At 43.7% G+C, this 24620-nt stretch overlaps 1 protein-coding gene across 2 annotated transcripts in view; it reads right to left on the bottom strand.

Moving 5' to 3' along the window:
- Positions 1 to 24620, bottom strand: part of RFTN1 (raftlin, lipid raft linker 1) — a gene marked incomplete at its 5' end in the record, with an annotated part of 199783 nt that overhangs the window by 68349 nt on the left and 106814 nt on the right. For both annotated transcript variants that reach the window (XM_081286205.1, XM_081286204.1), the window contains one exon: positions 18987 to 19095. In XM_081286205.1, the coding sequence (XP_081142331.1) occupies positions 18987 to 19095 (109 nt within the window). The remainder of the gene's footprint in view (positions 1 to 18986; positions 19096 to 24620) is intronic.

Below are 24620 nucleotides of genomic sequence, written 5' to 3'. Positions count from 1 at the left end.
CCTTATTTGGGATGCTGCTTTCCTCAGACTTCCAGTGACTTATTTCTCGAGGGTCCCAAAAGGACAGGGACCTTGTCTGTTTCATTCTGTGCTACGTCCCTAGCACCTGGAACTATTCCTGGTACTTAGGATGTAGGCAAAGAACATTTATTTAAGGAATGAATAGACTTTGTTTTCTGTTTTTGTTTTTGGTACCAGGAATTGAACCCAGAGGCTTTTAACCACTGAGCCACATCCTGAGGCTTTTTTTTTTTTTTAATATTTTGAGACAGGGTCTCACGGCCTTGCTAAATTGCTGAGGCTGGTCTTGAACTTGCAATCCTGCTTCAGCCTTCCAAGCTGCTGGGATTACAAGCATATCCATTACATTTTAAGCATCTGGGGCCACCCCCAAATGGATACGTTTTTCAGTCTACAATTACAGGAACTATCCATCGGAGGCCAATCACGTTTTAAAAATATGTTCATCTGAGGTTCTGAAAACCTGCACATCGTTTCTCTTCCTACAGTCTTAAGGGCAAAGAAAACTGAGGCCTAGAGAAATTAAGGGAGTTGTAGGTCCAGGGGTAGATTTCAGAAAGCATCACCATTAAAGTGTGTTTATTTGTAGCCCTTCCGTCTCTTAACAAATCAAGTCAATCTTCCTCTCAGGACAAAGAAAAGAGGCAGCAATACAAATTTGTTAACATTAATACTTCTTATCAAGGTAAAAAAAAATGCCTCAAAACCAGACTACCCAAGACTAGGCAATGTATTTCCTTAGGTGGGGGGGAAACCCAGCCCTCCCCAACCAATCAACCCTACAGCTGCTGAGTTGACAACCCAAGTTTACACTTTGGTAATACCAGTGACCCTGGAATTACAAGTGTGGGGCTCAGAACCTCAAGGGCTTATTAGAACTCCTGGGAATGTTCTGGAAAATCAGCTTTAGAGTCCTCATGGAACTCAAATCTCAGCACCACAGTCAAATGATTAAGGCAAAAGAACATAAGTTTTAAAGAATTTAACCAGGAACAGATGTTTCCCTTCACACCATGTTGCTTTAACATCCAGTATTCCGACTCTACCCCCCCCCAACCATTCCCTGATTTACATAGGCTTCCAAAACATTAATGAAAGGCACTTTAACAAAATGTTGAGATGGTGTGGTCGAACATTGCTATCCTAGTTTTAACCCTTGATTTAAAAACCTTGTTCTATTCCCATGACTCCAGAACAACAAAAATATAACAAGGTCCTAATGGCATTTGAAACTCCCGTGGTAAACAAAGCAGTTAAACTAAGTACTTGGAGATGGTTTTCATTACAACGTGCTAAAGAAATGAATGTTTTATTGTTCTTTTGTAAATACCCTGGAGAACCCTGGGATGGTTTTTCTGGAAGATGGAAATGATTTGAGTTTCAGAACTCACGAAGATATGTGATCCCTTTGAGTAACAATACGTTCTGGAGGGGGGGAAGGGGAGAATTTTGAGAAGTATACAGTTAAAAACTATTTTCAGTACTCAATAACCCTTACATTTCATACTCTGTTCAGTTCTTGTTTATCACAAGTTACAAATGTGCACAGCATGAATTAGCAATGATGCTTTATTCTGATTTCTTGCCTCTTTTTTTAAAAAATTTTATATTCTCAAAGTTCTCTCCTAGAAGAATGAACTGAAAATGAACACTGAGCATCTAAAATCATGTATTTGACTGCATTTTCCAAAGATGGCCATGACAATACCCCTCATCTCACATGGTCATGCAAGAACCTTGCCATGCCCCCACCAAGAGGTACAGTCTATGTTCCCTCTACTTGAACAGGTATGGATCTTTATGATAAAAGATGAGAAAGGATACTATATGACTTTTGAGGACTGGTCATAAAAATCCCATGAACTTCAACTTTGTTCTCTTGGGATACTGCTCTTAGAGAACCCAGCCATCATGTTCTGAGGACACCCAAGCAGGTGGAGGAGAGGCCCATGGCCAGTAACAACCATTTAGCCAAATGGGGCGCCATCTTGAAAGTGGATCCTCCTATCACCAACAGGCCACCCATTTGGTACCATGTGGAGTAGAGATTATTATTTCTGCCCAGTCCCACCCAAATTGCAAACTTTTTAACAAAATAAATGACTGCCGTTGTTTTAAACCAACAGATTTTGGGATGGTTTGTTACACAGCAATAGACTCTAGAAATACAAAAACACTAATTCATACCCACAGGCAATACCAAACTGCAGTGATTTGTTAAAGTGTAAAATCCACAATTCCCTATAAATGTTGCAGCTAGCAGCACCTTCAAATATGCAGAAATGTAAACAAACACAAAAGCTCCCAAGAAGTGGGCCTTCCAGGACTTGCTTTAATGAAGAGGTAAGAGCAGTTTGTAATTAGCCTCTCAGTTTGTGATGCTGCATCCAAATTGCTGGAATGAGCAGGTACCGCTAGGAAAATAAACAATGCCCCTGCAACGTGGCTTACATTATTAATCTGCTTAGCAAACCTGTAGGCAAACTTAGGCTCAGTTCTTGTTTATCACAAGTTACAAATGTGCAGAGCATGAATTAGTGATGATGTTTTACTATTCAAGAGTTGACAATGATGCCCATGTTCCAGGCACAACTAGAGTCTGAAAGGGTCACAGAGATGTTGTGCTTGAACTTAGGAAAAATTCCATCTGTGTTGTTCTGTAGGCATCATAAAGAGAAGCTTCCCTCACCCCCTGGGGAGTGGCTCAGAAGTTAGAGAAGCAACTACAGCTCATTCAAAATGAGAAGCTATTGAAAATAAACTTTCTACATCAACTGAATGATGAATAGTTCCATCAAAAAACCATTTCCACCAGGAATATATTTAAACATTTTCTTTTAAAATTTCCTATCTCTTCAGGCATTTTATTCTTCTGACATCTACTTCCTGATCCTCTATATCACAACCTTTTTAAAAATTTAACTGCTTTCAGCCCAATAACTCCATAACTCCTACCAACAATACCATGATCATCTAAATTGATAACGTCCCTACCTCCCTTCTCCCTCAGGTACCTTTTCAACCTAGGAAAGATGCATTGGGCTAACCGATGGAAGATGTAGAATGAGAGAAGTAATGAGATGGGAAACCTTGGTTTAATTCTGTTTGCTGTTATTGTTTAGGCAAATATTAATAATTCATTATTCAAATACTTCGGCTTTTTACCAACATACATATCTTGGTTATATCTACAGATTATAGCATCAACCTCCTAATGGTAATCTGTCCCATTTTCCATTGTTTTAAACACTTCCGCCAGAAGTTTTTATGGTTTAGATATGAGGTGTCCCCTGAAAGCTCATATGTGAGACAATGCAAGAAAATAAAGAGGAGAAATGATTGCATTATGAAAGCCTTGTCTTAATCAGTACATTAACTAGGTGGTAGCTATAGGTGGGTAGGGTATGGCCAGAGGAGCTAAGTTGATGGGGGTGCCTTTGGGATATATATTTTGTCCCTGGTGAGCAGAGTTCTTGCTCTGCTTCCATATCCTGAGCTGCTTCCCTCCACCACACCCTCCCACCATGATGTTCTGCCTCACCTTGGATCCAGAGCAATGGAATTGACCATCTATGGACCCAGACCTCTGAAACCAAAAGCCAAAATAAACTTTTCCACTTTTAATTGTTCTCGTCAGGTCTTTTGGTCACGACAATAAAAGAGATGACTAAGACAAAAGTGATCCAAGAAAGGAATCATTTAAAGTTTAGATTTTTCTCATGTCAGATGTGTTCTAAGGGAGCATCAGAAAGCAATGTTTGTTTCTAACCTAAAAACAAAAAACAAACAAAAAAAACTCTGTAAAAAATAGCAGTCCTTATATTGAGCTCCAATTATATTAATTAGTTAAAGAGACAAAAGTTATCCACCAACCAACCAGCATTGCTGTACTGGATGAAGACCAGAGGGAATATACTAAGATGTGTCAGCAAAGCCAAAGGAGAGCACATACACTAAGCCTCAGCTTGCCACCATCTTAATCCTGAACGAATTAGATAAGGCTCTTTGATAATGAGGGGGAAATCACTTAAAAGCCAATTGATCATAGCGTCAGAGACTATTAGAGTTATCAGCAACCTCATGGATTATGAAATTCTAGGCCAAAGGTTTCCCAGCACAGAGAAACCCAAAATTAGAGAAAAGTGAGAGCTCCGCCTCAATGACTGCTTATGTTATTTGATGGTGAGTTTCCTTTACTGGAATCAGAAGAAAATTCTGGAATGGAGCTTTTAAAATTCCAGATTTCTCCTGGAAGAGGCAAGTCAGTTTCAGTAACAGAGTATCTGGTGTCCAAGTGCCCTCTCCCTCCCCCAGGCCCCGCGGCCACCTTCAACACTGCTCACTGGGATCCCAAGGGGATAGAGCTCCCAAAGGCAGAAAAGGGGAAAACCTTACATGGATTGTAATCCTGCTCTCAAAAACCCTCAGGAAAGACTGCACAGCATCAGGAGCACTCCAAGTGAAAGTTCCCAGTGTCAGGGGAAGATACTGCAGACAGCCGAGCTGGCTGCCAGGATCAACTGCGCTCCTCCGAGGAGACACCCTGCCCTCCACATGCCTCGAGGTTAGTCCAAACTCCCACTCTCATTATCTGTGCTGGATCCCAGACAACCACGGCAGACAGGAGGCTTCACGGAGGGGGGTGCTCAGCACCTCTTGACACGCAGATTGTGGGAGGGGGAGTTCAATGGCGGCGCTGTAAACCCAGCGGCTCCCACATGTGTTCCCTGGCAGTGCATAATTAGCACTCAAAACATGCTCCATCTTCATAAAAAGTGTACACACAAACACCACTTTTTCCCCCTAGTGATAACAGCAGATTCCACATTTGTCAACCTGTCTGCTGAGACATATGAAGCAGAAACAGGCGACATCTAACCCTCACTTCCAGGAGGGCTCACTCAAGTTTCAACCACAGAAAAAAAAAGCTACTGCAAGTTATGGGTGTGTGTGTGTGTGTGTGTGTGTGTAGGGCTATGAATGTCTCTACCCTTTATCTACTTTATCCCCAAGGGGTTGCCTTTCAGGGACAAGGTCCTGTGCAATTTTGATGGCCTGTCAGTCCTGGAGACACATGGCCTCTTCCTCCTTCGTCCCACAGCTACTCATCGAGCACCTTCTACGTGACCAAGGGTGTTCTTAACACAAAAAGAAGAGCCAAGAAACAATAACTAAGTACAAAGAGCATCTCCAGAGGTGACAAGAACTATACATTAAAGGAAAATGAAGAAGTTAAAAGGAATCAGAAATATTACAGTGGAAAGAGGTAGGGGGTAAGGTGCTGTTTTTACAAATGAGGGGGCAAGGTGACTTGAGCAAAAATTTGATAAACAGGTTCCAAGCAGATATCTGGAGAAAGAAAGCCATAAAAATCATCTCCCCTGCCAAGAGAGAGACCCATATTTGGCAACTCCAACAGGATGCTCCAGTTCACAGTGAGCTGGGAGAGGACACACAGTCCCAAGGTACTTGGATACCACACAGCCTGGGCATGACATGGAGATTGCCAGCTTTTCACCCCAAGCACCATTTTTCTATAAAGAGGGAATGCTGTGTAAATTCACACCTTTACAGATCTTCACAACACAAGGACTCTCAAGTCACTTTAAAAAGGACAACAAACATTTCCTGGGGAAAAGGATACATTAATCAAAGCAAGTTTGGGACATTTATGGAAGTAATCTGATGAATTTGATTTTTTTAATGTTTAATAAAAATTTAAAATAATTCCTGCAGCATAAAACAACATTTATGGTGCTATGGTAGGCAATCTTCAAGAGGGCCTTTAAAAAACAGTGCTGGGATTCTATACACAAACGAATGAGAATGTACCAACCTTGACGTGGTGAATCCCAGTCCAGTGCTGAGCTAAAGGTCCACTTACATAAACAGTCTGGGTAGTGTCCTCAGCTGCTAGGAATCAGAAGGTGCCTTTGGGAGGAGTGGCCCCAGAAGGTTCCAACTGGTAGTCTTGTTCTTCCTCCTGACCTGGGTGTTGGTGCTCAGGCATATCATTTTGTACAGAGTTGTATACTTGTGATTTATGCACCCTCCTGTATGTATATTATCTCCAATAAAAAGAGGTTTTTCTTTGTTGAAAGCAAAAGTGGTCCCATTATGGAGATTTCTCATTTATCTCTGAGTTGCATGAGGAAAAACACCTATCCTCATGTTAAATGAATGAGACTTGTAACTTAGGATAGAGTTTCCAGCAATGCATCATTCACAAATGATAAAAATGCTGAATCCCAAACAATTTGAATGACAGTATTTAGGATGAACTTGAAATATATTTGATGACCACCTCCCTCCCCAAAAAAGTCACTCTATGGGTGAGAGGGTCACCGAAGGCAAAGATGTATGGGAAAAAGCACGGGAATAAAACTGTTCCGTGAAATATAAGCATGCAGGGTGGGGAACACTATTTTCAAATGCATGCAATTTAAAACACATGTATAACTACATTATTAATATTAGAAGCAGAAATGTAATTATTTCAAATGTACTCCTAAAAGGTTATTATGTTAAAGCTGGCCCCAAATCATGTTTTGGATTCCACCCCCACCCCCCCCCCACACACCCCTGCCAACAGGAAAAAGGGAGATTCTCTTGTGTTACCTTACATTTGGGCACACATGCCATATACCATTCTGGGCTCCACCTTCCCCTGGGGCTGACAAGGTTCAGTCACAAATGTTTTGTGTCAACTCAGAAAACTGTTTAAATAAATGAATTCTATAGAACAGTAGACAGATATGGCTAATAAGTACTTACAGTGTGGCTAGTAAGACTGAGGAGTGAAATTTTTATACTATTTAATTTTAAGTTTAAAACAAGCAGCATAGAGCATTTTTCTTTTAAACACAATTTTATTTTGTAGGGTATTTCATTTTATTGAAATCTTTAAATCTGAACTGAGATGTAATGCAAGGGACAGCAGGTTTTGAAGAATGTTTAAAAAAAAGAATAGATCTCATTACATGTTGGAAAAGATGCACAAGGTTGTTAAATATATTAAGAAAATTTCACTCTTTATTGCTTTTATAATATGGCTATTAGAAAATTTAAAATATATATATTTAGGTGGTTCATGTTGGATTTCTATTAGAGCAGTTTAAAAAGAAAATGCTACTTTTGATCAGAGGCCTTAGGGGAAAGATTTTTAAAAATGAGAAATCAAAGCTGAAAAAGCTGATCTATTTGAATATCTCAAACAGCTATGACAGGAGAAGTCCAGGGATGGGGAGCAAAATGAGAAAGCAGAGACTGCGGCGGGGAAAGAGGAGGCCAAGAAATCAGCATGTCTTTTAAGAGGAGTGGTCAGATTAGCTGGGACTGACCCAGATAGCACAGCAAATGCTGTCTATGATCCCACAGCTGTCAACAAATCCAATTGACCCAATTTTTGCTGACTATGTGTTAGAAACTCACTCTGTCTGTTATTAAAGAATGACAGAGGTGCCGAGCACTCGCTGTTCTAGGGTGACAGAAGAGAGAGCTTTTGATTGCCCTTCTCCAAATCTTCCCTCTGTTAGAGATTTGGGTGAGGATGAGAAAACACACAGTTACCGCCCAAGTATCTGGGCCAGAAAGACTTGTTTTAGTGAACCAAGAAAACACAATGAATTACTTGACTCATCTGAGCCTATGGGGATTCTGCACAGTTGGAGGAGCCAGAGTTGGGTTGGAGATGGAGCTCAGAGCTTCACCCATGCTAGGGAAGCTTTCTAGCACCAAACCCCTTCCCCAATCCAGTAACTCATTTTGTTCATTTACTTATTTACTTTATGCATTTTTTTCTAGTAACTCATTTTAAAAAGAGAGGAGACCTGCTGATAGATGAATGAATGGAAAATTGTGTGTGTGTGTGTGGCGGGGTGTTAATTAGAATATTTACTTATTCTTTTAAAAAGGAGATCCTGCCATTTGTGACAACATGGTTGAATCTGGAGGATATTATGCTAAGTGAAATATGCCAGACGCAAGAGGAAAAATACAGTACTGTATGATCTCACTTATATGTGGAATAAAAAAAGGCTAAATTCACAGAAAAGAAAAAAAAACTGTGGTTGGTTAGTAGGAGTGGGAAGGAGGGAGGAAATGGGAGCTGCGGGATAAAGTTACAGGTTCAAGGGATGAACAAGTCTAAGAGATCTAAGAAACAAAATAAGCACTACGGTTATAATAATATATTGTATACTGAAACTTTATTGATAGTTTTTATATGCTCTCACCACAAAAATAAGGGTAGAAAATAATGGGCATATTAAGTTGCTTAACTATAGTAACCATTTCACTGTGTATATATACTAAAACATCAGCCGGATACCTTAACTTTGAAAAATAAATGAACAAAGAGGAGAGGAGACTGACCCTCAACACTGGTGACGACCTGTAATTACCCATGGATGATAAGTTGTCAACAGATTCCTCATTTATTTAATATATTTTCCAAAGTATGCACCATGATATAAATAGCAGTTTGGCAGGGAGAAGAAATAAGAGGAAAGATCTCAAGCTGTACTTAAGAAATCCTGAGGTTAAGTAAGCAGGTTTCTCATTGCAGGCTTTGACTTTTTGAATATTGACTTTTCTAAGGGGCCTCATGAGAGCTTCTAAAAGACCCTCCAAGAAGGTTTATGATGTATATGTTTCCCAGACATAGTGGACTATGGGAACTCATGGAGAAGCATCCCAAAGAGGGCTCACATCAAGAGCCCATGGCTTAGGAGAAAGAACTCAAAACCTTCAACCCTTTAGGTTTCATTATCAAAAAGGAATATACTATCTATGGTAAACAGCAAGAGGCAAAACCTAGCGGCTACTCCAGCATGTCCTTCACCAGGCTACTTTGGACCCATCTCATGACTGTAAGAAGAAGGTAATCAGCTACCCGGGGCCACTGCCACCATGTGCCAGAGAAGCAGCCTTTGTCTCTCACTTTCAGGGCTCCCAGGCTGCTCTACGAGCAATCCCATGGCCAGGTCTCAGCAAAGTTGTGGGAGTCTCAACACCAACCTCCTCCTGACAGTGGAGATGGTAGAGCCCTCCCCAAGAGGGTGGCAAATCCCCCTGAGATGACAGAGTGTTACAGCCAGGTGACAGCATTCACATAGCTGCCATCTCTCTTAGGGACCTTCAGCTTCACCTCTAATGAGCCTCTAGACTAATCTGTTTCCCTGGATTGGGGGCAACTGCTCTGTAGAGACCACACAGGCACACAGGCCTGACAGCCACAGGCTGCCCACAGAGACAACAGGCCACCACTCTGTTCTTATGCCACCATAAGGGATCTCAAGTTATTTCTCCCCCCCCCACCCATTTAACTACAAGTTCTTTCATTGTTATTATTTCATGTGACACACCCTCTGAATGCTAAAAGTTACGTAAAATGGTAATGTTTTACACAAGCAAATTCTAATCCCCTGGTGGGCTATTAAAATTCTATTGTTTAATAAATAACTACATTAAGGAGAACAATGAAGATAGTCTCCATTGGTTTTGGTATTATTTTTTTTTAATTTAAGACAAAACTTCAGAACTACCATCAGATAACACAGGAACACATGAGTTCCATGGGGCCAAGGGCAGTGGATTTTTACTGGAACCCAGAGATATTCTGTATCAGGCTTTGAAAATATATGTACTGGGAGGGTTGAAGCCACCCCAACAGCTTCCACGGGGATTGCTGGTGACTTAATGGCCCTCCAGTGATGGCCGTTTCTGCCTGTCAGCCCTTGGGCACTGACGGCAGTGGCAATTCCCCCCTGCTGTAGCCCTTCCTCCCTTGACATCACCCCTCACTTCTCCCTCCTGCCTCTTGAGTGTACTTTGTCTGCTTTCTCTGCCCCACAGTAAATGCTGGAATTCCCCAGGCTCAGTCCTAAGCTCTCTTCCTTTCTGGGTGAGTTCATCCATGACCACAGTTTCAACCACTACCCTTCAGCCATTGTCTCCAGCCCAGACCCCTGCCCTGGGCAGTTTTACACTCATCCTATCTCAGCAAAGCCCCCCACCCCCACCCCCACGTCCTCCTGTACAAGTTCATCAGCCCAGTCCCCTCCCTTGCAACCATGCTCCCATTTCCCAGACCATGCTTCAAATCTACCCACCCCTGTGCATCTCCACCACCTGAGCTAAGCTGCAATTTCTTAACAGTCCATGAAGAGTTACTCCACAATAATGCTACCAATAATGCCCTCCTGCCGCAATCCGGGAACTATCCACAGCTGTTCTGATCTTTCCAAAATGTCACTGGGTCACTGGAATCCTTCTCCAATGGTTTCCTTCCACTGCATTTAGGACTAAGACCCAAATCCTTAACCTGGACTGAGAACTTCTGCACTGAGAACCCTGGGTAACTCTCCAGCCTCATCCCATGTCACTCAACCCTCCATTCTCTGTGGTCAAGGCACAGAAATCTCCTTTCTGTCCTAAAACAGAAGGCTCTCCCTCCCACCACATGGCCTTTGTCCAAGCTATTCCAGTCCTCACAACCTATGCCTCTCTGATCTGGGTGCAAACACTTCAGTGACTGTCCCTGACTCCCACTGCTAGCCTGCGCAAGGTCCCTGCCCACTGTACTCCAGGGCGCCCTCCAACCTGCCATTGTAACATCTGTTGCATGACTCTCCACTCCACGTTTCTGTTCTCCACTAGACTGTAAGCTTCATGGGACCAGGACAGGACCCATACTGCATGTCCATACTGCCTCGGAACAGGCCTCGAAAGATCCTTTCAGAGAAACAAGAATGAGCTCTAACCCAGTGGTACTGGGTCATGGGTTCATGCAAAGGAGGAAGAAATGAAATGCAAGAACATATCCCCCTTTCTAGGGAGTGACTGATCCAAGCTCACGACCTTCTGCCTCTCTGTAGGCTCAAGCTGATTTCAGCTAATCTCTCTGGACAGAACAGAAAGATCACAGGACAATAAAAATAGCAGGAGGTCAGAGGATCAAGAAACGCTAGGGCTGGGGAGAGGAACCTTAAAGAAAAAGGAGGCCTCTGGGTAGTAGTTCTTCCATCATCTCCCCCACCAGGAAAATCTAAGCCTGTAACCTTCCTCCTACCTCCTCCCTGCCACACAAAGGAAGGGGTGTCCATTCCCAAGTGCACAGCAGATGCCCCCTCTGCAATCTCATCCCACCCTGGCCAGTCTCCATCTTTTTATCATCTCTGACTTTATTAACTTTTCCCTCACTACTAGAATTTCTAGCTTTAAAAGGGCTCAAATCTCTTACCTTAAAACATGATTTCCTTCTACCTGGACCTGTTGCAACCACCACTCTCTCTCACCACTCTCAGATTTCTGTTTTAAACATCACCATTTTCTTGGTTTGGGGGTTGATGGGGGTACAGTAAAGACAGGAAAGCCTTTGTAACAATGTTCACTCTGATCCAACGTCTTATGCTATTTGAAATTAAGACTGTGCACTGCACATATAGAAATGAGGCTCTGAATACTCAATAATCATCCATAAAGTAAATGAGGAGTCATTCATACACTGTGGACAAGGTTTTATAATCCTGGGGATTATGTTGCATTAAGAGGAACTATTGAGATTTTAGAAATTGGATTGTTTATGCAGGCTGGGGCAGCAATAGCAGCATTTGGGTGTCTGAAGGGCAATGCTTAGTCCAGGCCAACTATATAGATTAACTCTATATAGTTACTCTTAAACTCTGGCAGGGCAGCTCCTGAGGGTGACCCCCCCCCCACCCACAACAATCACTCTTGCAAGACTGAGGTTTGGGGTAACACCCAAGTCTAATAGGTCCTTCTGACTTGAGTGTTTTCCCAATTTAAAAACTGTTATCTAGTTCTGTTTGTTTGTACTGGGGATTAAACCCAGGAGCACACTCTATCTCTGTGCTACAACCCTAGCCCTTTTTATTTTTGAGACAGGGTCTCACCAAGTTGTCCAGGTGGGCCTTAAATTTGCAGTCCTCCCAAGTCAGTGGGATTAGAGTTGTGCACCACCACACCCAGCTCTGGTTTCTTCTTGAGGCAAGCTCTTCCCTCGGATTCTACAACATCCTACTCTCCTGTTTCCCCTCCTACTTTGTCAAAGTTCTTTTTCTCCTCCAAGTGACACAAAAATATTGCTTTGTAACGTACTGGGGAAAAAAAAAACCCTGCTCCTTTACTGCAGACAGTTTGAAAAATTCTGGTCTAGATCTTGCAGTATTTTTAAAATTGATCTATGGGCTCACATTAAAAAAACAAGAGACTTCCCAACAAGAAGATAAACACCATCAACTTCTTGAAAACAAAGCCAAACAACTAACCAATCAAACAAGAAATCTCATAATGCTGGCTATATTTTTCTACCAGGTGACAATGAGCCGTATTGCCCAGGGGTGGCTGCCCTTTAGGATGGGCACGTGCCATCCAAACAACACATCCTCACGTTTCCTCATTGTCTTCACCTGCCTGGCTCCTGTGGGCCTCCTGAGTTTGCTACTGCATCTCCAATCCTAGCCTCCTCCCAAGTTCTATCCCCAAAGCCACAAAAGTCTCTGGAATGTTACCTCCAGGGTCTCATTGGTCCCTTGACATGTCCATCACCAATCTTACCACCTTTCTATCTGCAAAAGGCTCATGCCCATCCTCATAGGTGATCCCACCTTGTATCTCAGTGTCCCCAAATCCTCTTAGGCTCCTCTCCTCCCTTGTGTGACACAAAGTCTTCATGATTTTTCCTCAAAATTCTTCTTAATTTATCCACTGACTTGATAAACTTTGATTTAGTTCTGGAGACACAACAGTGAATAAGACTCCCCCACCCAGCAAAACCTCTGCCAGCCTCGGGCTTTCTAACACACTCGGAATACCCTCATTTCCAGGATTCAGCAAACCCCCCACCTCTTTTTCACTTTCTCCCAACTCTCACCAGTTTTCTGTTTTAAACATCACCATTCTCTTGGTTTGGGAGTTGATGAGGGTACAGTAAAGACAGGAAAGCCTTTGTAACAATGTTCACTCTGATCCAACGTCTTATGTTAATTAAAATTAAGACTGTGCACTGCACTTATAGAAACAAGGCTCTGAATACTCAATGATCAACCAGAGAGTAAATAAGGAGTCATTCATATACTGTGGACAAGGTTTTATAATCCTGGGGATTATGTTGCATTAAGAGGAACCATTGAGATTTTAGAAATTGGGTTGTGTGTGCAGGCTGGGGAAGCAACAGCAGCATTTGGGTGTCTGAAGGGCAATGCATCTTGCTTAGTCCAGGCCACCAAGCTTCTGAGCATGTGTTCCCCAGGTATCAGACAAGGCAGGGATGGGCCTCGGTTTCCCCGAAAAGTCTCGGAGTAAGACACACCTAGTTCCTAAGCAGATCATTTGGGTCATGGGTTCTACCATATAAGGAAGCGACTCCCAGGAACACAGCCCGATGCTGAGGGCCTGAAAGCACAAGCCCAAGCCCTGCTTGGACAAGAGTGGGATGAGGCAACTTCCATCCAGAGAACATGGACACCCAGGCCCAGATCCCCAGCTGTGCACCAGACACAGGTTACCCACCTGCCTGTCATGCTCAACCTCACATTCAGGCTCAGAAAGCATCACTTTTTGCCCCCAGAGGGACATACGATGCAGGAGAGGTAGAATAGCCAAATGACCATGAGTGTGGTCTCAGAGTCCGAAAGGCTGGGTTCAAATCCCAGCCCTGTTGTTCACAGTTACAATTTTGGGTAGAATGGATCTGTGCCTCAGTTTCTTTACCTGTCAAATGAGGATAAGGGGCTGGGGATGTGGCTCAAGCAGTAGCGCACTCGCCTGGCATGCGTGCGGCCCGGGTTCGATCCTCAGCACCACATACAATCAAATGAGGATAAGATTTCCTAGGAGTGTGATAAAGGCCATGGGTATAATGCATGCAAAGTGCTTTCCCCTTAGGTTCCGCTCTACTGACACATAAAAAAAAAAAAAAAAACCCAAAACCAAAAAACACTGGTCCATATTTAAGTCTCCTGTATTACTGTCCTGGGACTCTGTCATTTCCTGCATCCTCATGGTAAATTCCACCTGACTCACTTGAGCTCAGCCTAGTGGGGCCTTTCCAGATAATCAAAAGAACCCCGACAGGACAGACTCCCTTTACACTTTGTCCACTCAATACCAAAAAGACCTGGCTCATTCTTAACCCCAGGCCTTCCTTCATGCTCCTGTCCACACCAGGATGGCACCGTGAGCCTCCCCCTCAGCCCCTTGGAGCATCCATCCCTCACTCCATACCGTACCCCACGCCTTTCCCCAAACTTCCCCAGCCCACCTGGCCAAACAACCTTCCTGCTACTCCCAAGTTCCTCTGCCGCCCACTGAGGCCTGTCCAAGGGAGGGGATGGATCCAGGATCTATCAGTTATCAGTCCTAGCCCCTGGGCAGAGGCCTTGTCCCCTCCTAGCTTAGTTTGAGTCTAGAAAGAAGATATCACTGCCAGCCTGGCTTCTTGACAAGAATTATTGTGAAGCACAAGTGAGAAAATGTATGAATGAATCTGAAAACTAAAGTGCCTTCCAAACATACATGTGCTGTCCCAAGAAGCTCCAAAGACTGTCCTGTCACTGGAATGAACACGCAGACTCCTCACTCTATCAGTCTTCTTGATGATCCTCTGGGATCCCTGAAGAGTAGGAAGTCCCAGCAGGCTCCCACAGACCTAACAGCCACACAAGGCAGCCTCCAGATGTACCTTGGGGGACAAGGGCCAAGTCCTCATCCCAGAGGAATTCTGGGGACACTATCGCTTTCCATAGCCTCTCAAATCTTCATCCCTTGAGCACCCAAGCTCTGGGGCTTGGAAAACATTCTCCCCAAGTCTGTCATAACCCTGTGTTTTAAATGTTCTGTGGTCCATAATAAATAATTTCCATAAAGGCTGGCTAGCTGAAGCACAGCGGGATAAACAAAACATAGTAACCCGGATCTCATCTGACCAGCCAAACCCAGAGACCTCACGACTACAAAGGAAAAGGAGTCATCTTAACACAACTTCACGCTCCATGAAAAGACCATGATGGAGAGGAGCTGTGAATTGTGACATCTCCAGCTAATTTTACACGACACAGATACAAATGACCATTTTTCCCAATTATGAGAAATAATGAAATCTCTTCTCCCTCTTTCTATTCCTGTTCTATAGTCAAAGGTTCTGGCCAATTTAAAACATTTGGTGCAAAAAAAAAAATAATAATACGGGGACATTGTTCTTAAGAAGAAAAAAAAAATCTAATGGGTTTAATTCTAGTGTGCAGAGAAGAATATGAGCTTATCCTGCACGGTGGTACAATGAGTTAATTACCATCTCATCCTAAGACAAATCTACTTGTCACAGGAACAGGAGCCATTATTTCACACAAAATAATGACCCATGTAAAAAGCAATGACCGCAAGCTGTAGCAGCCAGTGACACAGCTTCATCTGGCCTAACTGAATGGCAATTAACAAGTGTCACCATACATAAGTAAACGGGGCCTAAGCTATTCATTAAATATTTACAAGAAAGAACAAATGGCTTTCAGCCTACTTCTCAGGAAGCACCTGTGTTCTTCTACCTGTGTAATGACAGGAAAATTTACACACAAAATTCTGCCATCACTGGAATAGCCACAGGCCCTGGAGAGGAGCACTTAGATTTCCTCTGCTCTTTGCACACAGAGGTGGTGTTCTCTCTAGAAATTGTGTCCAACGACAGAAAAGAGCAGAGGGAAACACACCCAGTCACATCATTTTGTCCATCTTCTTGGGTTGTCAAGGCCACTGGCCCAGAATCTAAAGCCCAGATTGACAGCCAGAGATGCTGAATCCTTCCAAGCCCAGATCTTATCCAGACAGGGTGGGGGTAAACGATGGGGTGACCTCAACAGAGCAAAGATCATAAATCACCTTTCTGTTGAGAGGTAAGAGACTCAGGGATACACATCTGATGATGAGCTCCAGATCAGAAATCAGAGCTGCCCTTCTGTGCAAGTTGTCTAGTCTGACCCAATCCAATAATTTTTATATGGAAGCCAAGGGTATAACAGTAGCAGAGTGTCAGGATGGGCTCTAAAACATACCATTTCCAAATGTCAAAAACAGAATTCTTATACAAGTACAGAATGAGCAGGTGTCAATCATATATTGAACAAATTAACTAAAGTCTTCGGATACTAATGAATGTAAAAAAAGATTCTGGGATAAAAGCTCAGTAAAAGTATTTTTGTCGGTCACTGACCAAAATACCTGACAAAAACAACTTAGAGGAGAAATAAAGTTTATTTTGGGTTCATGGTTTCAAAAGTCTCAGTTCATGGTTGACCAGTTCCATTGCTCTGGGCCCAAGATAAGGCAAAACATCATAGTGGAAGGGCATGGAAGCAGAAAGCTACTCAACTCAGGGCAACCAGGAAGCAGAGAGAACGCTAGGAGGCAGGCACCAAATATCATCCCTGAGAGCACACCCCCAGTGACCCACTTCCTCCAGCCACACCCCACCTGCCTACAGTTACCACCCAGTAATCCATTCAAATTATTAATCCATCAAATGGATTAACCCACTGATTAGGTCATAGCTCTCACAACCTAATCACTTGGCTTCTAAACATTGCTGCTCTGCCACGTGAGCTTTTGCAGGACACCATATATCCAAACCATAAGACTGGCTAATGTCCCCCAGGGCATAAAACCCATAACTTTGGGGTTATCTTCTGTTGGAAAGATGTCCATCTCTACTCCAGTATAAGAGGAACATGGCATCCAAGTGGCCCATAAATTAGACTATGGATTCTTTAACACCCATACAGGTTCAATGCAATCGTCAGTCCTGTGATGGTCTGGTTTGGTTGAGATCAAGGCACAATATCACATGTTTTCCAAGAGCATATTTGATAAAGTAGAGAGAGCCTCAGGTCCTTATCTTATCCAGACATTCCTCATATATTCCAAGCATCTCATCCTTAATTACAATACCCATTTTCAAAATTATGTCTCCTCAGCCTTCAGACCATCAAGCCATTTCCCACTCCAGGAGCCCGCACCCAAGTTGACTAGGGAATAGTGATTGCAGCAATCCAAAAAGGATGGCCCTATTTATACAACATCTACATGAGTCAGGAAAACTCGTGTGTTATCAAACTTAGGTCTATGTAAACAAAACCTACATCCCCCCTCATTCCCAAATCATCATCTGAGTTCTATCACCATCTTAGTAGAAGTACCAGAAATTCTGACCTAAGACATCATCTGATTCCTGATCTACAGGTCTTAGCTTTTTTTCCATAGGAGTGGTTATTACCAAGGCCCTGGCGGGGGGGCGGGGGGGACAGTGAATGCTCAATAAATGTTGAGAGGGTAGGAAGAAAACAAATATCCTTTAATTATTTCATTTGCAAAACTCCTCACAATAACTTCTCACTTTTTGTTGTTTTTAAAAACAGTCAAGTGCCAGCGCTCTCTTGCTAGTCCCAACCACCTCTGTTTTTATAGTGGCCCTTGTGATATTTTTAAATTAATCTTTTTAAATTTTTTTTAAATTGTAGGTGATCATAATACCTTTTTTTATTTCTGTGGTGCTGAGGGTTAAACCCAGTGCCTCACACGTGCTAAGCAAAATTCTACCACTGAGTCACAACCCCAGCTCCACTTCTGATCTTTTGATTCCACTCACCCTATGTCAGGCCTTGCTTGGAGACTCCCCAGCCTGCCCCAGCATAGCTGCTGCCCCATGGACTCTGCCTCATCCTCCCACCTCAGCTTGAGGCACTGTCCAGATGTCTGGTCCACACTTGACCTGGCATCCACTTGCTCCTCAGCCCGGCTGCTTCCCTCCTGGCAATGCTCATCAGCAGGGTCCGTCTGCCCACTAAGACAATGCCAAGGAGGCACCACAGCTATTAGTTTGTTCTCTAAATCCTGGCCCAAAGTTCAAAGCCAATGCTATTAATGAATTCACTAACTGGCTGATTGGGCCTCAAACAAACAACATCTACCTGTACAGGGCACTGAATTGTCAATTATAGTCATGGACATTTTGGTCAGTGATAGACTACATATATCACTATGGTACCAGAAGATGACAATGGAAAAACTCCTATTGCCTACTGATGCCATAGCCACCCTGACATCACAGGACCACACACTCCATGTTTGTGCCAGTGCTGATATAAATAAACCTACTGCACTATCAGCCCTGTAGAAGTAAATCACATAAATATAAACAGTACATAAAATGGATAATAAATGACTATGTTAGTGGTTCATTTAACAAACCATATTTTATCTATATTTTATAGCGTACCTCATTTACTTAGATAAAATTAAAAGTTTACTGTAGAATGTGTGCCATGTGATGCCTGCAGCAGACTCATGCTCCATGGTTTTTAAGAGGCCCTGTCCAGTTTCAGACCTGCACCGCGCAGGTTAGTGTAAGCACACTCCATGATGTTTGCACAGTGAGAAATCTCCCAGTGACGCAGTTCTCAAACACATACACATCATTAAGTGACTCACAGCTGTACTTTGGAAGACTGGGTAACGAAGGATAAACACTAAGAAAGTACTCAGCCCGGTTTTGGGCAAGGACATTCTTTCTGCAGTAAATGTTGTACGGAAACTCAAGTGGACCCTGCAATTAGGCACAGAACCTCATATGGCATAAAGACAAGCTCAAAACTAGACACACTGCTGGGCGGATGGAATTCTCCCCGATACAACTACAGGTCAGTGGCCATGAACTCTGGCATGTCCCCATACCAGCTGGGATGGAGGGCGCAGCCACCTTTCCAGAGTCAACTACAGCCTGAGCCATGTGTGGGAGCAGAAGCTCCCTAGGAGCTCTGGTCAGGGATCTAGGTCACAGCTCCCCACAAGGCCTCTGGAGTGTGTCTGATCTTCCCCAAACCTGCTTGCCTGACTGGTCACTCAGGCAGATGCTCTGTGAACCTGAGGGACTGAGTCCTACCCACAGCACTCACCTTCTTAATAAACTCTGGGATGATTTTTTGGTCTGTCAAGTGGTCTAAGGAGGAACAGCAATCTAATTCCAAGATGTAACCTTCATTGTGAAGATCAGTCTTCTGAGATCTGAAAAGAGAAATACACAAAGACTAAGATGTTGCAGGATATATTTTGCTTGTTTGTTTTAAATCAGGGGGCCAGGCACAGTGGCACACGCCCGTAATCCCAGCAACTCAGGAGGCTGAGGCAGGAGGATTTTGAGTTCAAAGCCAGCCTCGATAAAAGCAAAGCACTAAGCAACTCAGTGAGACCCTGTCTCTAAATAAAATACAAACTATAGGGCTGGAGATGTGGCTCAGTGGTCAAGTGCCCCTGAATTCAATCTCCTGTATCCCTCCCCCCAGCCAAAAAAGAAATCACTGAATGTTTAATGAAGCCCCCCCCCCTTTTATTCCCAGAAAATAGCTAAAAAATAATTTATGGTCCACAACTCAAAGAATATATACAGTTCTATGACATAAGACGACCTCCAAGACATGGAAAACCTCACTACAGAATGGTAGGTTCAGTATAATATGGCTTATACAGTAAGTAACAGACACTCCAGGAATATATGACCCATTGGATTCTCTCTTCCAGGGCACAGGAAAAGATCTAGTAAGACACACTCCAAGTCAATAACAGCAGTTACCTCCAGGCATGGGGAGGGTCTAGTTAGGACGGAGGATTTGGGGTGGGATGGGGTGCCAATTCAAAGACATTTTAGTCATAAATTTCTACATTTTTTTCATTTTTTAAATTAAGAGAACATAATCATATATTACTTGGAAAATTAATTTTAAAAAGACTTTGAAAAGGTTCAACCCCTACAGAGGGCAATCAGGCAACATCTCTCAAAATTAAAAAAAAATGCTTCAAAGAAAGACCATGAGGCAACTCAAGGTAGAAATTCTGGGACAACCGACTGTGAAGCGTGGTGTGAAGTAAAGGCTTTTGGTCTGGGGAGAGGCTTGCCAGCATGCCCTGCCGTCTCCGCACACAGGGCTCCCCGCTGCATCCCCACCATGGAGACATGTACAGCTCACAGCTCAATCCTGTACGCCATTCAGGAGAACCAGCAGCAAGCAGTCACTGAGGTGAGCCTCACTCTTCAGAGTCATCCCTTCTCAGGCTTCTAAATGACACCAATAGGGTGGGTCTGGGGAGCTTCTGGAAACCACACGGTTGTGGGAAACTGAAGGGGATTCCACTGGCCCAACCAGAACAAAGAGGGGCAGTTAGAGATCACACAACACACCCTGTCCTCCAGAAGGCTGGAGACCAGGGCTCTGGGCTCCCCTTGCAGGGCTCCCCCACACACACACACAGCCACTCTGCCCTGGTAGAGGAGTGAGCAGGGGCCTCCCGGCCACCTCTGCTCCACAGAAAAGGGGCCCCTGCCACTCCTGGTCAGACAATTCTTCACACTGCACTTCTGAGACACAGACATCTCACCAGTTTCTGAATGCGGATTTTTACGATTTTTTTAAAATGAATTTCCAAGACTCTTATGTAGCATTAAAAGCAATTTATGCTACCATTAACCATCTGGGTATGATTTACATGAAATTTAAAAATGAAAAAAAATGAAAGAGGATTTGCTTTTCCGCAGGTGTGCAACTGTGGCTCAGTAAGCAAATTTCAATAGCATATTTTTAAAAATTTTTCCTTCTAACGTATCCTTTCTGGGGTACAGTAATGAGGTGCATATGTTTGAAATGTAAAAGAATAAATGATTCTAAACTGGTTAACCTGGAATAAACTAATTCTAACAGAATAATTCAATTCTGAACCCTAGCCTCCTTGCCTTAATACTTGGTCAGAGACTAGACTCCTGTTTTAGATCTTCTAAGAGGGAGAGATGAGAACACAAGAGTCCAGACTTTAGAGAAGACTTGGTCAAGACTTGTTGTCATATGTATCATATGGGGTCTCAAACAACAAAAATTGGGATAGGGCTGGGAGTTCTCAATGTAAAATCTGAGGTATTCTGTCACATGGAGACTAGAGTCAGACTCTACAATGTGATAAATATCCACTGAGATTTTAAATGATTAGGTTGAAAATTTTTAATCATTTTAAAGCCAGTCCATACACTGGGCATGGTGGCTCATGCCTATAATCCCAGCAACTGGGGAGGCTGAGGCAAAAGGATCATAAGTTTGAGGACAGCTTGAACAACTTAGTGAGATTCTATCTCAATATAAAAAAAAATAAGAAGAGCTGGGGATGTGGCTCAGTGGTAGAGCACCCTTACCGCATGCCAGCTTCACTTCCTGGTAACACACACATACACAAAAAATACATCAGTGCCATATCCACTCAGCAAAACAATCATAAAACAACTGGAGAGAAGATGAGTCTCTCTGTAAGCAACCCATAACCCAGATTCATAAGGAATGATCTTTAGCCCAGGAGAAGTTAATAGCTACTATCTTTGGTTCTGGAAAAAGTTCTATAACAATAAAGTCAGCTCTGGTTCATGTCACAAAATAATCACCACGGTCACATCTGAACTGAAGGAGGATGAGGATCAACAAGAACAGAAATTACAAATTTTCTACATGTACTCTGAATAGATTATATCTCAGCAGATGGTTTCTTGGAAAAGCAAACCCAGTGCACACTGGAAGAACATTATGAGCAACTGGTAAGCCTTCCCTTACCTTTAGGAATTTGCACCTCAATTTGAAATAAAAGGATGATGACACTGAGGAAGAGGTGGTAAGGGTCCCTGAATCCTCTGAGGACAGACACCAGCTGCCCTGGAAGTCTGTGCTTCATGAGGGTACAGCTGTGGCCCAGGAGGGGCGAGAGCTGGGTAGAGGGTCGCAGTCACACAAACACCCTCTCTCCCTGCCACTAACTCTATAGGAGGATCCACTAGCAAAGCTTGCCTACAGGGCTCCTGGGCACCAGGTAGGGAGGTAATGTGGTTGCCAAGGTACACACTTCCTAAGGTGACCCCTGCAATGGTCCTCACCTCCTTGAGTCCACACCTTTGAGCATTCCCCTCCCCTGAGTGGGCACAAGACCTAGGACTTGCTCATACTCAGTGGCACAGGGTAAGATGGGATGCCATTCCTCTGGCCACATTCTATTCTAAGACTCCACTTTGCAGGCTAGAGCTAGAGATTCCCCTAGCTGCCCTGAAGGAGGACACTGTCATGTTGTGAGAGGTCACATGGCAAGGAACTGGGGGTTGCCCCTGGCCCATAACTGCAAGAATATAGGATCTCAGTTCCATGACTATAAGGAAATAAACTGTCAGCAACCCTTCCAGGGAGCTTGGAAGTGGATCATCACCCAGTTGGGCTATCTAAATAGTGAGATAATCAATGCATTTGTTTTGAGCCCCTAGGTATGGCAGAATTCACTTCAGAGCACAGAAAACTAATATTGTTCCTGAGGTGGAGGACTTGGCAATGCTGTGCTCAGAATGGGCCTCTCGCTGATGGACACTTAGACTCAGACCCACAAGATCCAGCCAGACACCTGAGAGCAGGAGCCACCTGGGGCAGAGAAATGAACATCTCCTAGAAGTGGCCTCCAGGGGCCAAGGCGTGGCCATCCAAGGAACCACCACAGAAGGGAAGAGAGATTGTGAAGTCAATGAAGTTTCTAAGGAAGAAGAGCTAACCTGAAACTCCCAGGTGAGCAGGTTCCTGCTACCTCCCACAGGGAAGGGGAAATGCCAGTTATGTTGCCTTTATACCATTGTATCATTTCTGTTTTAGCCAGCTGTTCTACCACTGTGACCAAAAGACCCGACAAAACAATTAGAGAAGGAAAAGGTTATTTGGGGGCTCACAGTTTCAGCGGTCTCAGTGCACAGATAGCCGGAGCTATTGCAAAACATCAAGGCAAAAACATCACAGCGGAAAAGTGTGACGGAAGCAAGTAGCTCAGGACACAGCAACTAGGAAGCCGAGAGAGAGACAGCTCCCCTCACCAGAGACAAAATATATACCCCAAAGCATGCCCCCAGTGACCCACCTCCTCCAGGTACCCCATACCTGTCTACAGTTATCACTCAGTTAACTCCTGTCCAGAGAGTAATTCACTGATTAGGTCAAGGCTCTCTTAACCCAACCTGAACTTTCTTGCATTACCTCACACACATGCTTTTTGGGGGATACCTCAGAGCTAAATCATAACAATCCTAGAAAAAGATATGGGACGCCACCATACTTCCTCTGCATTGAAGCCCAGATGGCCCCCACTTCTGGCAAGGACAGAGATAACTGGTTTAAAACAGTAAGAAAAAGGAAGGACACAGAACACATTTCTAGAGATGCAGGATTGACTACCAGCAAAACTCCCTCAAGTCTACCTTGTCTGAAATTTAACACCAATGGTCTCCAATTAAATAAAGGTACTCTGAGAACAGCGTGGCTAACAGTAAAATGTACTGCCTCACTACTCTTCAGCCCCAATTTGGTAAATCCCACCAGATTTATTAGTTGGAGGCTGCAGGTTCTGGGGCTAACTAGACAAGGGTCATCTGCCAGTGGTGAGCCTCCAGGTAACTTACCAGGCTGCAATGTCCTTCACTCTGGGAATATTGTGAGCAGCTCTCTCTCAGCCCATGAGGAACTAGATACTGTAGACCTACAGGCCATGGGGAAGACGGAATGATGGGAAGCCCTGAAGGGTATTTAAGTACCATAAGCTGAGTTTTTAAAAGCTCTCTCTGGCTGTGGGCAGGGAGACAAGAGACCACCTCAGGGGTCCAGAGCAGAGAAGACGGTGGCTCAGAGTGGACTGGCTGGAATCTGGCTACATTTTCAAGATAGAATCTTCATAATTTCTCTGTGGAGTGGTTTTAGGGGGTGAAAGGAAGAAAGCTAATGATCCCAAGGATCCTTGCACTAGGAATTGGAGATTGGATGAAATTGCCGCACTATAAGGGGGAAGGCTTAGGGGGCCCAGGCTTGGAGTGGTGGCGATTGCTAATTCAGGTTCAGAGGTGTTGACATTGACCTAGCCAGCTGACATTCCAGTGGAGATGTGGTGTGCAGCTGAAAGTCTTTCAAATCTGGACTTCAACAGAGATGACCAGAGATAAAAACTTGGGAGTCAACAGCTTACAGGGGGCCTTTAAAGCATGAAACTGGATGAGATCTTCGTTAATAAGAGAAGAATCCAAGACTGAGTTTTGAGACCCTGTACCATGAAGAGGTGAAGGAGAAAAGAGGAAGAAATGGCAAGAGGACAAAGGAGGGGTAACCAGGAAAAAAGGAAGAAAAGGAAGAGGCTGTGTTATCCTCGAAGTTAATTCAAGGAAGTGTGCTCCAGAGGAGGGCATGAGCCACCCTGTCTATTGCTTCTATTAACAAACTTATAATGCCCTCTCCAACTTGCTCATCTTCTTGAAATCCAAAGAGGGACCCATCCGATGGAAGTAAGTATAAAGAAATCTGTTTACTATATGATTATCCTGTTAAGTGGGCAGACTGTCAAATTTATGTCCTTTTGGTTCAGAATAGCTCGGGTCTGTGACATCTCTCAGAAACAACATCTCTTATTTCAGGGGGCCCCACCTGTCCACAGTACGGGGGAGCTGAGGGGGTCTAATCTTAACCATTGCAATGGGATTTCCTGAAAGAATA

This window comes from Spermophilus citellus (genome assembly GCF_964194105.1).
Source record: "Spermophilus citellus genome assembly, chromosome: 3".
In the NCBI taxonomy this organism is placed as follows: Eukaryota; Metazoa; Chordata; class Mammalia; order Rodentia; family Sciuridae; genus Spermophilus; species Spermophilus citellus.
The sequence above is the reverse complement of the archived record's forward strand: the minus strand, read 5'-3'. Positions and strand labels throughout refer to the sequence as shown.